Source organism: Zingiber officinale, chromosome 3A (assembly GCF_018446385.1).
Source record: "Zingiber officinale cultivar Zhangliang chromosome 3A, Zo_v1.1, whole genome shotgun sequence".
Classification (NCBI taxonomy): Eukaryota; Viridiplantae; Streptophyta; class Magnoliopsida; order Zingiberales; family Zingiberaceae; genus Zingiber; species Zingiber officinale.
The window spans coordinates 162,190,987-162,204,102 of NC_055990.1; the positions used below are offsets into that span (position 1 = coordinate 162,190,987).

The 13,116-nt window shown below is 35.5% G+C and overlaps 2 protein-coding genes across 2 annotated transcripts; both read right to left on the minus strand.

Moving 5' to 3' along the window:
- Positions 1-475: 475 nt before the first annotated feature.
- Positions 476-1,401, minus strand: LOC122053193 (CASP-like protein 2C2). The gene is made up of 3 exons (XM_042615124.1): positions 1,172-1,401; positions 940-1,084; positions 476-866 (listed from the first exon to the last, which is right to left on the minus strand). The coding sequence occupies exons 1-3, from the start codon at positions 1,384-1,386 to the stop codon at positions 627-629; spliced, it is 600 nt and encodes a 199-aa protein (XP_042471058.1). The 5' UTR covers positions 1,387-1,401; the 3' UTR covers positions 476-626.
- A 2,589-nt stretch (positions 1,402-3,990) lies between these two features.
- Positions 3,991-12,185, minus strand: LOC122053192 (calmodulin-binding protein 60 C-like). The gene is made up of 8 exons (XM_042615123.1): positions 11,799-12,185; positions 10,762-10,837; positions 10,047-10,105; positions 8,811-9,304; positions 8,577-8,737; positions 8,300-8,503; positions 5,291-5,525; positions 3,991-4,809 (listed from the first exon to the last, which is right to left on the minus strand). The coding sequence occupies exons 1-8, from the start codon at positions 11,921-11,923 to the stop codon at positions 4,202-4,204; spliced, it is 1,962 nt and encodes a 653-aa protein (XP_042471057.1). The 5' UTR covers positions 11,924-12,185; the 3' UTR covers positions 3,991-4,201.
- Between the last annotated feature and the right edge of the window lie 931 nt (positions 12,186-13,116).

Genomic DNA, 13,116 nt, shown 5'->3' on the forward strand with positions numbered 1-13,116 from the left:
GAAAAAGCTTTTACCTTACAAAACACAAAAATAATTAGTCTTTTTTAAAAGTATATCGATATTCATGCCCAAAATGAAAATTAACACTAAGTAAGAGGTTTTAGGTGTAGATATGCAACATTACCCGCTCAGAGTTTTCCATTTTATGATTTATTTCATTTTATTTCCTCTCGATTACCTGTTTAACTTGAATGTCGGAATGTTTACCTTGAAACACCTCCTTAGTCCTATTACTAACATTTTTTTCTCTATTTTCCTTTTTTTTTTTTTTAATATGCAGAATCGCTAGCGCCCTTACTTCCAACTCCAAGTTTTCTCACAGTCCAAATCAAAAACGACCTGTTCAGTACGCATCTTTTCCGACTTCAGACCGAATCACAAACTGATGTCACAATTGAAAAATATGATTGATTGACGATGGACTTGAAGTAAAAGGGAAATGCCTTGAAATGGATCACAAAAACATTTTAAATTATTAAAAAAAAGGATCGTGCAATCACTTAAGAATATTTAACGGAGAAAAGGACATGCACATATTAGACTAGCTCAAGGACAGGACAAACTAAAGGATAGTTCCTTTGTTGTTCTAAACAGAGTAACTTTCTCGTCATCATCTTCTTCATCGCTTAATTTGAGGTCGAGGAGGCATAGCGGAGTCGAAAGAGGCGGTGGGCGGAGATGGCGGCGACGACCGCCATGGCGAGGGCCGCCGCCGCACCGCAAAGTATGCCCCCGCCGATCTGCTTGCAAAACCTGCCGTAGATGTTGCACAGCTTCACCCACTGCAGCTTGTGCACTCCCAGCAACGCCACCAGCGACCCCTGGAGCCCCGCCATGGTCGCGACGAAGATCGCATAGGCGACTCCCTGCACGTTCGGTGAAATTCAACCTTAGAAGATGGAATCGAGATCCGATCGGGTTCGTCGAAACTTTAATTACCTGGTCCAGCAAGAACTGGAGCCACAAGGCGGCGAGCTTGTTCTGCGGGCCTGAGCTCTGGCGGCCGAGCGCGGCGGAGGCCACGCACCTGCAGAGCTGGAGGAGATGGTAGCCGGACGTCACGGAAGCGGCGATGGTCATCACCCTGCGACGGGAACAAACGAACACGGAAGGATTTTCGGTACTGAATCTCGAACAAGAACAAGAATTAATTGTTGAGAGGAGTACGTACCAAAGGGCAGTTAGATCCTTGACGGTGGCTTTTTTGGAGATGAAGATCACAGTCTCGGTCTCTGAGTCCAAGCCCAGGAGGAGGGCAGCCATGGCGGCGAGCAGCAGAGACAGCGCCCTCATCCCGCACTCGGCTCTGACTAACTCCATCTCTGCACCGACTGGCTCTCCATCACTTGGGAGTTTTTTTCTTTCTTTATAGGCTGCTCGAACCATTTAGCCGGTTCGGTCTAGCTGCTTCGGTTATTGATTTGGCAGTTTTTTTACTGAATCGATAAAATTTTAAAATTATAAATGATTAAATCATGTACTCATTTTTGTTTTTTATCCTTGCTATTTTCCTGTCGAGTCCATTTTTTATTAATATAATTGAATTTTTTAATCAATTTTAATTGATTCGTGTTAAAAATCATTACTTTTAATATATTATATTAAATTAATATATGATAATATTTTTATAATAAGAAAAACTATATAAACCCATAGAAATCAATTTTATACCACTTCGAGATTCTATATCTATTAACTGATAATATTTTTATAATAAAGATAACTAGGCAAATAAATAAGAATTGATTTTATATTATTCCAGATATTTAGGACAAAATTGATTGGTGGATCAGAAATTTCAAAATGACATAAAATTAATTTTTATATATTTATTTTATTTTCCTAATTATAAAAATACTATCAAATATAAATTTAATCTAATATATTAAAAAAAATAATTTTTAAATATGAATTAGTCAAAATTAATTCGACTAATAAAAAATTAACTCAACGAAAAAAATGATTAATCAGATTAGGTAACATCGAGCCTGGAGTGACTAGCTCAGTCCCACTGAAATTTCCCACATGCCACTAGGATAAATCGGAAAGCACTTGCAGCGGCAGTCCAGGTGTCCAGCATCCTTTAGTTAAGTGTCTCATTTGGAGAATTTTTTTTTATAAATTTATCATAACTGGGATTCGAATCATGAATACTTAGATGATAATCTAGATATATTATCACTGTACCATGTCCCCGGGGCAAAAATTAACTCAACTAAGAAAGTATTACAGGGGTAAAAATGAAAATAAGTGCCTGATTTAGTCACTTTATCAACTGCCATACACAATTTGATAATTTTAAAATCATACCTACATAATTCGATTAAAAAACAAATGTTTTGATTTATCCGACCGAACCGGATTTTCTTAACGATTAGAATGTGGGTCTTTTAAAAGTAATAATACATATAAAAAATATTTTAATGTGACAAGGATGGAAATACAAACTTTATTATCTGAAATTATTAAAACAGATAAAGTTATTAAAATAATATATAATATTTAAAATAAATCTCCATCAATCTGACAAAAAGTAGTTGCCCATTAGTGCTTTGTACATGATCGCAAATTTATTGATACACAAGACTGCTTAATCAGTGACCCCAACTGTCTGAGTCATCTATTTCCAATTCAATTCAGAGGGAAAAAAATGATCTACTTCTGTGCTAAGAATCTTTCAAATCATAAACAATCTTTTATTTTTATTTTTCACTTGGAATAATGAATAGTATGTGCATATAAAAGAAATTCTAGCCGAGTTATTTAAAATAGTATTCCTCCCAACCAACACATGGAAGTCTTACAAGAGTGTTTACTAATTCAATGGAACTGATGAGTTTGAGAATTTCATTGATTATTGAAATAAATGAGGTAGATCCATCTAACTCCTAATGTATCCTTAACAAGAAGTTAATGGAAGTGAACACGGCAAACCAACCAATTATTCAATGGAGAGTAAGAACACAGTTAGATTGTGATTTGTGATGTTTACTCTTTGAAATTTCAGTAAATGAAAACAGTACTTTCATTGACAATATGATAATAAAGTTGGGGAATATTTGATTGAAATCATGGGTTTGTGTCTAGAACAAGCCCTACCTAATAAGTGCTTTACATACTACAGAAGATTTTCAGATTTGGAAAAAGAAGATCATCAAGTGAGATGGTTGAAGGTCGATGTCCAAAAGGTATGATCAATCAAAGAGAACAGGATACATGGTGTCTATAAAGTTTTCAAAAATGAGATAGTTCAATTCAATTCAATTCTGCATAGAAACAGAAAAAGGGACAATAATAATATATACAACCACTGTGTTGGTGCTTTGGTTGAGATAATCTACAATAAAAGTGGCAGATTTTGAATTCTAAAAATTTTCTTTTTCAAAATTTTTAACAGGGCACTTTTGTATGGCATAAAAGGGTTCTTTTGAGTCTCATCCTTGCTTCAGGATAGGTTGTTGCAAGTCCCCATCAGCTTAGGCCAAGTATCTTACCCTAATTTATGATCTACAACTAGAAGCAGTCAAATAGCCAATGATACTCCAGCCCCAGTATTAATGATTCAAATCTGTCAAGAAGACAAGAAGATATATATACTAACAATAATAATAAAAAGAAGAAGAAGAGTACCTGTAGTTCAATAAGTTGCGTTTGGCTGATGTCTGCTTTCATTTCAGCACCACCACTTGTTGAAGAAGAGAAGGAACATATATCTCATTGATCACATGGCTTCAGAGAGTAGTAGCTTTTGGTTTAACAACATAGCATTAAAAGCCGCTTGGCCTTCAGAACAAACTAGGAGCAATGAACTTAGTGCAACCTGTAGTGTAAGCAGCGACAAGAGATTATATGGCCTCACTGACACTGATCATGGCCTGTTCACAGGTCAACTTTGCTAGAAAAATTAAACGATCAGAGAAAAAATTTAACTAAAAAACATTTTCTAGATCAGAATGATCTATCATAGACTGGCATGGGCTTTTCACAGAATTTAACTAAAAAGATAAGTTGGAGGCAACCGAAGCAATTGATTTGCTACATAATGTGAGACTTGCAGTGTCCTTTAGACATCCAGCTCCAAAATCCCATTTTGCAGCAGTACACTCTCAAATACAAATGCGAAAACAACTTAAAAGACCTTCTGTTTCATCAGCCACAACACAATAAAATAACCGTTTGCAATTCATATACATCAGTAATCTTACAATTCAACAAGCTGAGCAGCTCTTCTCTCAGCTGCTTTTTTCCTGACAAAAATACCCCACCTCATGGCTGCCTTGATCTTGAGCCAACCGACAACTGCTTTACCGGACGACCGGCTCCTTTCTTCGTCGAAGTTGAAGTTAGGACATGGTGAGGCCATAAAAGAAGGAAAGGGATATACATCTTCAGGGAGACTGGCCGAAGCTCCACCCATGGTGATGACACGGAGCAAATTTTGCATATCATCGTTCTCTAGCAGTTCATGGCTTCTTAAGCGAATATCTTCTTCAGAGAAGAAGTTGTCCATACCATCACGGCTGTCCCGCTGATTAGACCAATCATCATGCAATCCCATGTTTGAGTTATGTATGGATTGGCTCCATAACTGGCCTCCCATGCTTGCTTGCTGTGGTGGAGCCAGGGCTAGAGCTACACTGTCATTTTTCATGTCTAGAGCCTGTGGGGCAGGGCCAATCAACTCATTCTGTGGCATCAAACTAGGGCTCTTGAATTGCATATGTGAACCGGATGCCGCCCTTTGAGTTTGACGATTATTCAAGTATGAAGCAACTTCGGATCCATTATAGCTTCCTGATAAGGGTACTCCTGGAGAAAAAAAACGATGATGAATACTCTGTTCATGAAACTTCCGACAAAAGGAAAAAAACAAAGTCCTAATGAAAGCAAAGGTTGGTTGTTGATGAAATAAGAATGAAAGTCTATAACATTCAAAACCTTGAGATGGAAAGGTAAAGCACAGCTGCACAGATTCAAGCTAAAGCATGACAAATTTTTCCAGTCAAGTCAAACTAGACTGATTAAAGTCAACTAGGGTCCTGTTTCTCGTCTCAGTAAAACTTGGGTGAAAGTCGAAACCCCAGTTAAGTATTCATAACGTTCTGCATCCAATACAAATGACATTGTGACTCCTAGCTAAGTTGACATTTTCCCACCATAAAAAAAAAATCAATAGAAACCAAAACTTTTTTACAATTGAGTTGGAATATTTTTTTTCCTACCTTAGGACATATTTTCTCACTGATATAAGAATTTACTTACAGAATGGAAACCACTATATTTATCTTACCTTCTCTTGTTGCTTCTATGTCGACCAAAGGCTGCTCCAAAGGAACTGAAGCTTGCAGATTTGTTTGAGAGATTTGATTGCCATTTGAAGGATGATTTGGTGAAGCTGATGATGCTTCGTTCCCTGCAGCAATTGTTTTCTTGTGTTTGGTAAAGTTTAAAAGAGCCTCACCATCATATTCTATGACATGCATCCAATTATCATATGCTTTCTTGACAAGTACATCTGCAAAGACCTACAGATGAGATAGGAGATACAGATTAGACCTAGTTATTCTTTTGTAAGAAATTTGGATTACAACTAATTGCTCTTTTCAGCTTATTCTAGGTACTCATTAAGAAAGCTTATTGATCAGAGTATCCAGCTGAACAGATTGGATGTAATTAAGTTCACACCACAACAAAAATCAGTATGATTTAGCAACAGCCAAGCTAGACAATAATGTTTGGATATAATATTGATCCATTATTTAGGCATCACTAATTTATTTGAAATTACATTTAGTCCAATTAGTTTGACAATGATTTGTAGTGACTGATGCCAAAAGCTAGAATATAACAGAAAATATAGGCATTGTCAGAGAGATGAAAGAAACAATTCATATGGAAAATTACCAAGTTATTGTCATAGACTGGCAGGATTATTTGATTTAGTCAGTAACTTATTGTCCTCTTAGAAAATATGAAAAAGAAACTATATAATAGTCATATTGGCACCTTGAGACTTACTTCCTCTCCAAATTCATTTAGAATCTTATTTGAAACTCGATGAGTAGCATACATTTCTATTGCAGTAGGTTATGTAGATTAGATACTAGAGATTTATAAACAGCTGTTAAACATTTTTTATTTTTAAGGTAAAATATATAGTTAAAACAAAGCGATCTAGGAATTATGATAATGGCGATTTAAGATTCATGTAAAGAACCCCAAATAGCGCATGCAGAGAAACTCATCTTGTTGTTGACGATGTTATGTATTTTCAGCTCATTGGACAACTAAATCATGTAGAAATTTGCTCACCTACCACCTTAAGGGTGTCAACTAGCAAGGTGACAGTGAATCTTTTCAACCAAGATGGCCTTCTTGGTTTAACTTGTGATAATTTTAAAAATATAGTTGCTCTTTATATCTGTAAAGAGCTTATACAAATAACCTCATGTGAATCACAAATTTTTTTTTTTTGTACGTCACTGAAAACAGATGCTATCAAAACTATAACCATAATATACCAAGAACTGTGCATCCGAATTCAAAATCAATAGCTGGATATTTAAGCAACTATGGCTATTCAAATCATCCATGTTGTCATAATTAAAAAAAAAGGTTATCAGTGAGTTACAGTCAATTAATAGAGTATGCAGTGGAAATATGAAAAATAAAAAATAAACGTGCTAACACAAATAAATAATGTGGTTCAGATATTCTCCTCCTAATCCATGACCTATGGTACCCTGAATGATAACTGCCTCACAAGAGATATTGGGGCGACCAGCGGCGGCGGCCAGCCATCAACCGGGGGCGGTGGCTGTGGAATAGACTGTTGATGATCGGTTGATACCGAAAATGAACTAGGGGTATATTTGGCATTTAAATTTTAATTAAACAGTGACTTCGTAATGTAATCGGATTACATGGTGTTTGCTTTGTAATCCAGATTACAAAACTTCATTACCTTTTGTAATCCAGATTACATTACATTACAACTTTAAAACTGTACCAAACAAAGTAATCAATTTTATAATGTAATCTTGATTACATTACAAGGTGGATTACATCCTACCAAACGTAACCTAAATGATTACTATGAAATATATCATCTCTTAATACAGTGGCATGTAAAACTAAGAATGAGTTATCAAGGGCTTGAGTTTAGAAACCTTATGAGCAATATAAGCCTTTGCTTGGAGTTTCAAGTATATTTTTGTGGAATCTGACAAATTTAAAGCTTCCCAAGAGCTTATACAGCAGAGGCTCTCCAACATCTCTATTTTGTCTATTTTTAGTCAACTGGTTGAACTCAAATGACTGTTCATCCACCAATAGCTTTATTGGAAGTTGATTGGACTAAATCTCTAGCCAAATGTTGGCCGAACAAAAATGTTATGTTCACTAAAACCTTGTGTTTAGTATATCCAGAGTTGCCTAAGCTCTCCAGTCATCTGGGTTCATTCTTCAGTAGAATAAATTTTGCTGATGGTCCCTTCTACACTTTGCCTTATCAGATAATTCGGATGACGCTGGCCAAAAGTAAAGTGTCATTACATTTCACTCATATAATCACTCAAATTTTCATAGCCCTTAAGCCTCTATCCTTGTTGATGTTGTTCACCTTAGAGTCCACCTTGCCAAGCCATTGATCCTCACATGCACCAAGCTCCACGAGCTTGCTTCATGCCTATCCTTCTCCTCAGCTCCGAGTTCACTTTGTTATGAGCCACCCTAGAGTCTATCTTGTCATGCCTACAGTACCTCAAATGCAGCAAGCTTTACAATCTTGTTCCATTTCATCATCCTCCTCACCAACAAATTCAGCTCGTCATAGCCTCCGAGCCATCAAACCAGTAACCACTCAATGTTCATTGTCCTAGAGTCCACCTTGCTAGACCTCCAATGTCTCAGATGCACTAAGCTCAATTTACTTCATGTAATCCTTCTCCTCTCAACTCTGACTTCACCTCGTATCATAGCTTTAATCCATCAAGCGAACGATCTCACAATTACTTGAAGATGACTGGATTACATACTGACTCAACCTCGTTGAGTCAACCGCCTCGCAAGCTCTATGTGCATTGTGCTGTCCCTACACACTACTCTACACATCAGAAATATGAAGAAGCATCTAGGTGAAGACAACCAATAGGGAGCATCCTTTCTTCAACACTATGAATACTCAACATTATAACTAGTACTTCAACCTCCACATTTGCAATATAAGTAAACAAGATTAACACGGTTTATTATTAAATATAAACATATGACAGGAGAAAAATTGTTCAAGGTATCTGACCTTCTGATTGTCATTAAGGTTTTCAGCAGAATAGAATTGTTCATCAGCAATAAGGCCACAAAATTCATAAATGTTGTTGAAGATTGCTCCAATATCTCTTGAGTCTTCAGAATAGTATACATAGTACTTTCCACTTAAGACACAAGTCTTGGCATGCTCCACAAGGATCTCCCACATCTTGTTGGACATACCACTTCCGAGAATCTATATTATACAGTATAGTAAATAAGATGTAAAACATTGGCTAAGAAAAAGAAACATTGAAATAAAAACTAACCTTACGCAATTTTTGGGGATCTCTAATGACAAATTTGAGGAAATCTTCAACTTTAAATATTCCTTGCTTATTCAACCTCTTGTGAAATGAACCATCCTTCCCAATCTTTTCCAATCTCCAAACTTCATCATTCAAGGCAGGTGGATAATGTTTTTTGTACACTACAAATTCATTAGAAAATTTAGGTAATTTCAAATAAAAAAAGATAGTAAGGATAGTGCAGATGGGACCTACATTCTCCTCTGTGATCCTTAACTGTGAAAGCTTCTGTTTTTGCTTCACGGATGCGAATGCCCTCACAGAAACCTGAGGCAATCTTCAGGCCAAGCCTAAATTTTCTACTCCTTATCCAACTTGAATTGTCAGTAAATGTAAGTTCGCCAAGAGTTCCTACACCTTCTTTCAATGAGACAACCAAATCTCCTGTCAAAATTGGTCTTTTCCCTTCTCTCTCTTTGACTACATGGGTATCAAAATCCTCTTCAGTCCAAGGATCATCATCCTCATTGTTAAAATCACCCTCGAGTACAACAACATCGAGCTTCGCAGATGATTCAGGTCCAGATGCTACAACATGACCACTGTCTGCATCTAGTAAAACCACATGAATTGCAGCACCCTGCTCCCCTTCTACTTTTCCTCCAGTAAAAAGGGGCAATGACAATCTTGTCCTCAAATGGAGCTGTAGATTTCTCCCATCAGGTCCTTCAATTCGTTTAGGTGATGACCTGCACTCTTTTAAGTTAGAAAAATTGTAACAGAAATTCAATAATGTGTTCATGTAAGTAATCATGTGACACTAGTTAGTAAACTCATGGAGCCAGATTCCCATAATCTCCCTCCTGCGAGACATAGTAAAACCTGACTCATTGACATCAACTTGATTTTAATTGAAGAACATCACACTTCATCGAAGAGAAAAAGAAGCAAATTAAAAAAGGAGTGAAGCAGATAAATTTGAAGGCCTTCTTTGAACCTAGTCACAGAAGTGATTTGCCCAGGAACTAGATCTTACTGCTGAAATTTTTATTAGATCCAAGAAAATATTGTGCAAAAGTAGACTTCATATAGGTTTGATAATAATTGACATTTTATTGCACTAGATGAGATTAAAATTATTTTTTCTTAACACAATAAGCAAGTTTACAAGCAAAAATGGAGAATCTTTGTATAATGTATTTAAAAAAATGTGTTAAGCACAATGAATGAGATTCAAATTTTAAACACCTTATGCTTCAACAAAAAATTCAGTAATTAGAGTAGCATTAAATATTATAAAAATGTTTTGCTGAATATGTAAAAAATCATCTATGCAACCTAAATGATTTGACAATAAAACACAAACAGCTTAAGTATTTTTGTCAAAATATTTCCATTGATATAATTGTATAAAGACATCCTAAATATTGATTTATCAAGTTGAGACAAAAAAAAAAATCTAATTGTAAGCATGATGCCATATTATATTACCTTCCACCAATTTTGGCAGGACCTAGTCTTGCTAAGGCTCGTTCCACTTCCTCACTCACCTGGTCAAGCACCATACAACAACATACCATCAATAGATACCAATGTAAAAAGACAAGGATTTACAGTAACATGAATTAATGACTATAGAATGAGAAGAACACTACTAAAAAAGTAACTAGGTGACATATAAACCAGAAAACATAGGATAAGTATATAAAGATAAAGGGGCAGGGGATATTTCAACAAAAGAGTAGAAGAAAAAGAGTGTAACTGGCTAATCAACCTCAAATGACAGTTATCAATGGTTTTGCAAAATGAATTATAAATACACATCTTAGAGTCTGAAAACTGTTTAGAGATGGCATAAAAGATACTAAAACAAAGTAAAATTTAACCTTATGTTTTCTCTTAAATTAGTTTTAAAAAAAGATTCCAGTTAACATTCAAAGACTCAAAGTAACTACTTTCCCATAACTGAAAGTGCTCTATCAATGATGGTATGGAATGTATATTTATTCCTCATAACAGTGTAGCAGTGTGACTTCAACACCAATATTTAGGATATAGCAATGGTGTGAAATAAATTAATTGCAATTCTTCAGGATTAAAACTACGGCATTAACAAACATCAAGTAATTGAATTTAGTAGACCAAGGAATTCTTAGATATTAGCTAAAGAATGAAAGTTTATCGTGAAGAAGATAAAATGCCTTACAACTCTACGGAGAATTGGCTCCAATGAAGAAAACATTTTCTGTAGACTGTCCATTTTCAATGCTTCAACAATCACACTGCAAGTAATACAAATTGATAAATGATGGCACAAAAAAGATCAAGATAGATTCTTCCTAGGATTGGTATGAAGTTTACCTTCTTAAGAAGGTATGTCAATGAAGGTATGATATATCATATTTCACTCACTTTACCAGTATATGACTCGTTTAAAGTCCTTCATAACCAATGTTATGTTCAGTCTGGGTCTGAAAAAATTATTTACTTTTTATCCATGTTTCATGTATCTCCAATCATCAACAAACGGACATTTGTGTGTATTTGTTCTCATTTTAATTCAACCATGACTTCTTTTATCTCATTGTAAGTGTCCTTTCTATCTTCAGCACCTTGCTCCTCTACCAATACAACAGAGGCAAGAAAAGCAGGCATATAAAAAAGCAACTATTTTTAATTTTTAGATCTAAAAATGTAAGGTCAGTTATCAGAGTGAGATTTTAACATTATCATATCCCCAAGCATATGCTACAACAGTTTCTTCATATCAATATGCATTGGTGAAGTGAGAAAAACTTCCCCACTGACCAACTAAACCTTAACACAGTTGGTGAGCAGTCAAAAAATTAGTCTGCATTCAAGACCCTGTGAGGAATAACTAATAGTGTGCTAGATATGGCATAGCAGAAATACTTATGAGCGCCAGACAGACCAGTGAGGAATGCATCTACCATGCCAATTGCGATGCTACAATTTTACCTTAAGTTGATGATTCTCTACATAAATACCGTTCAAAGCAATTCGAAACTACAAACAACGAGTCCTAAGCGTCATAGAAATTCAAATCCACGAACACTTCGCTTCCGCTGCTACCGAAGTTCTCGTCTTTAGCTTTCAAGCAGAGAGCAAGGAAGCTCGTACGAAGAACCAACTAATTGAGTTCCAACATAACAAATGCGGGCTAACCTGTACTTCCAGTGTGTCGCAAAAAACAAAACCCCCAAATTGTGTTTCTGGTCTTACCTCGCTAGCGCAGGCACCTTGGCGCGCTTGGGCTCGGGGCACAAGCTCTCGCCATCCACCTCCTCCAAGACCCGTTTCTCCCTTTTCATCGACCCCTGCCGCTCGTACCTGCTCTGCCGCTGCATTCTGAACCCAAAACCTCGATCTCCAAGATCCGCCAATGAATCCGGGGACAAAGTAAGCTACGATCTTTGACAGAAAGCAAAAATTCGTCTACCCGATCCGGCTACAAAACCAGCATCTTAAACCATGGAAATCCTCGTCGAACTCGATTTCGTTCGCTGGATCGCTTCCACGGAAGGAGAGAAGAGGGCAATCGGAAATAGTAGCCAGCGGCGGCTGCTAATTGGCGAAGTGGGGATTGTCTAATGGCATCCTTGAAAGTTACTATCAACAAAAATGCACCCGATCCTTATCTTGGGAGTATATGAGATTCCCCCAATAACATAAACGGTAAAATACGGGTCACGAGAGACTAGGTCCAAAAGAAAAGCATCCATATCGATAAAGAAAATCATTCTATTCTGACGGCTAAAGAAATAATGAGCAGGCCTTCTGGCTACCTTCCAAATGTACCTGCTTCTATGATTGGTGCGTTTGTTGGACTATCGCGTAGAGTATGGCGGGGCTTACCGGAAATGTGAGATGGGCCTCTTCAAATAAAATATTTGCGAAGCACCCGTCCTCACACACGTAACATTTATTTTTATTTAAATACATAAAATCTTACTATTCTATTAAAAATCTTTTCTTTTCACTAACTAATTTTAACTAGTTTTTAATGAAACCTAAAATAAATTTATATTAATATCTTTTTTTTCTATTTACATTAAAAATAATTTCAAAATTTATTAATAATTTCACAAGTGAAATAATTAAATCAGTGATATAGAGTTCAAGACTCAGTGCATATTATTATGAATTTTTTTTCATTATTAATTTTCTCTGGTTGTTTTATATAAAAAAATATAATTCTTTTTAGTCCTACATCTTAGAATTGATAATATTATGATAAAAAAACTTCTATAATTTTTTAGACCGATAATATTAAAAAATATAATTTTCTTAGTTTTTTTTTACTAAGATAAATATAATATTAAATTAAATTAATTTTTTTCATAGGGAAGTCATAAGGATGATACTCGAAAATCTAAATAATTCGAATTTTTAAAGACCCAAATAATTCAGATTTTTAAAAGTCATATATTTTATCCTAATAATTCTACTTTAATATTTTAATGTTAAAATATTTTAATTAATATAATTTTATTATAAAGGATCAATATGATTTTAATATATTATATTACACTATTCGTGT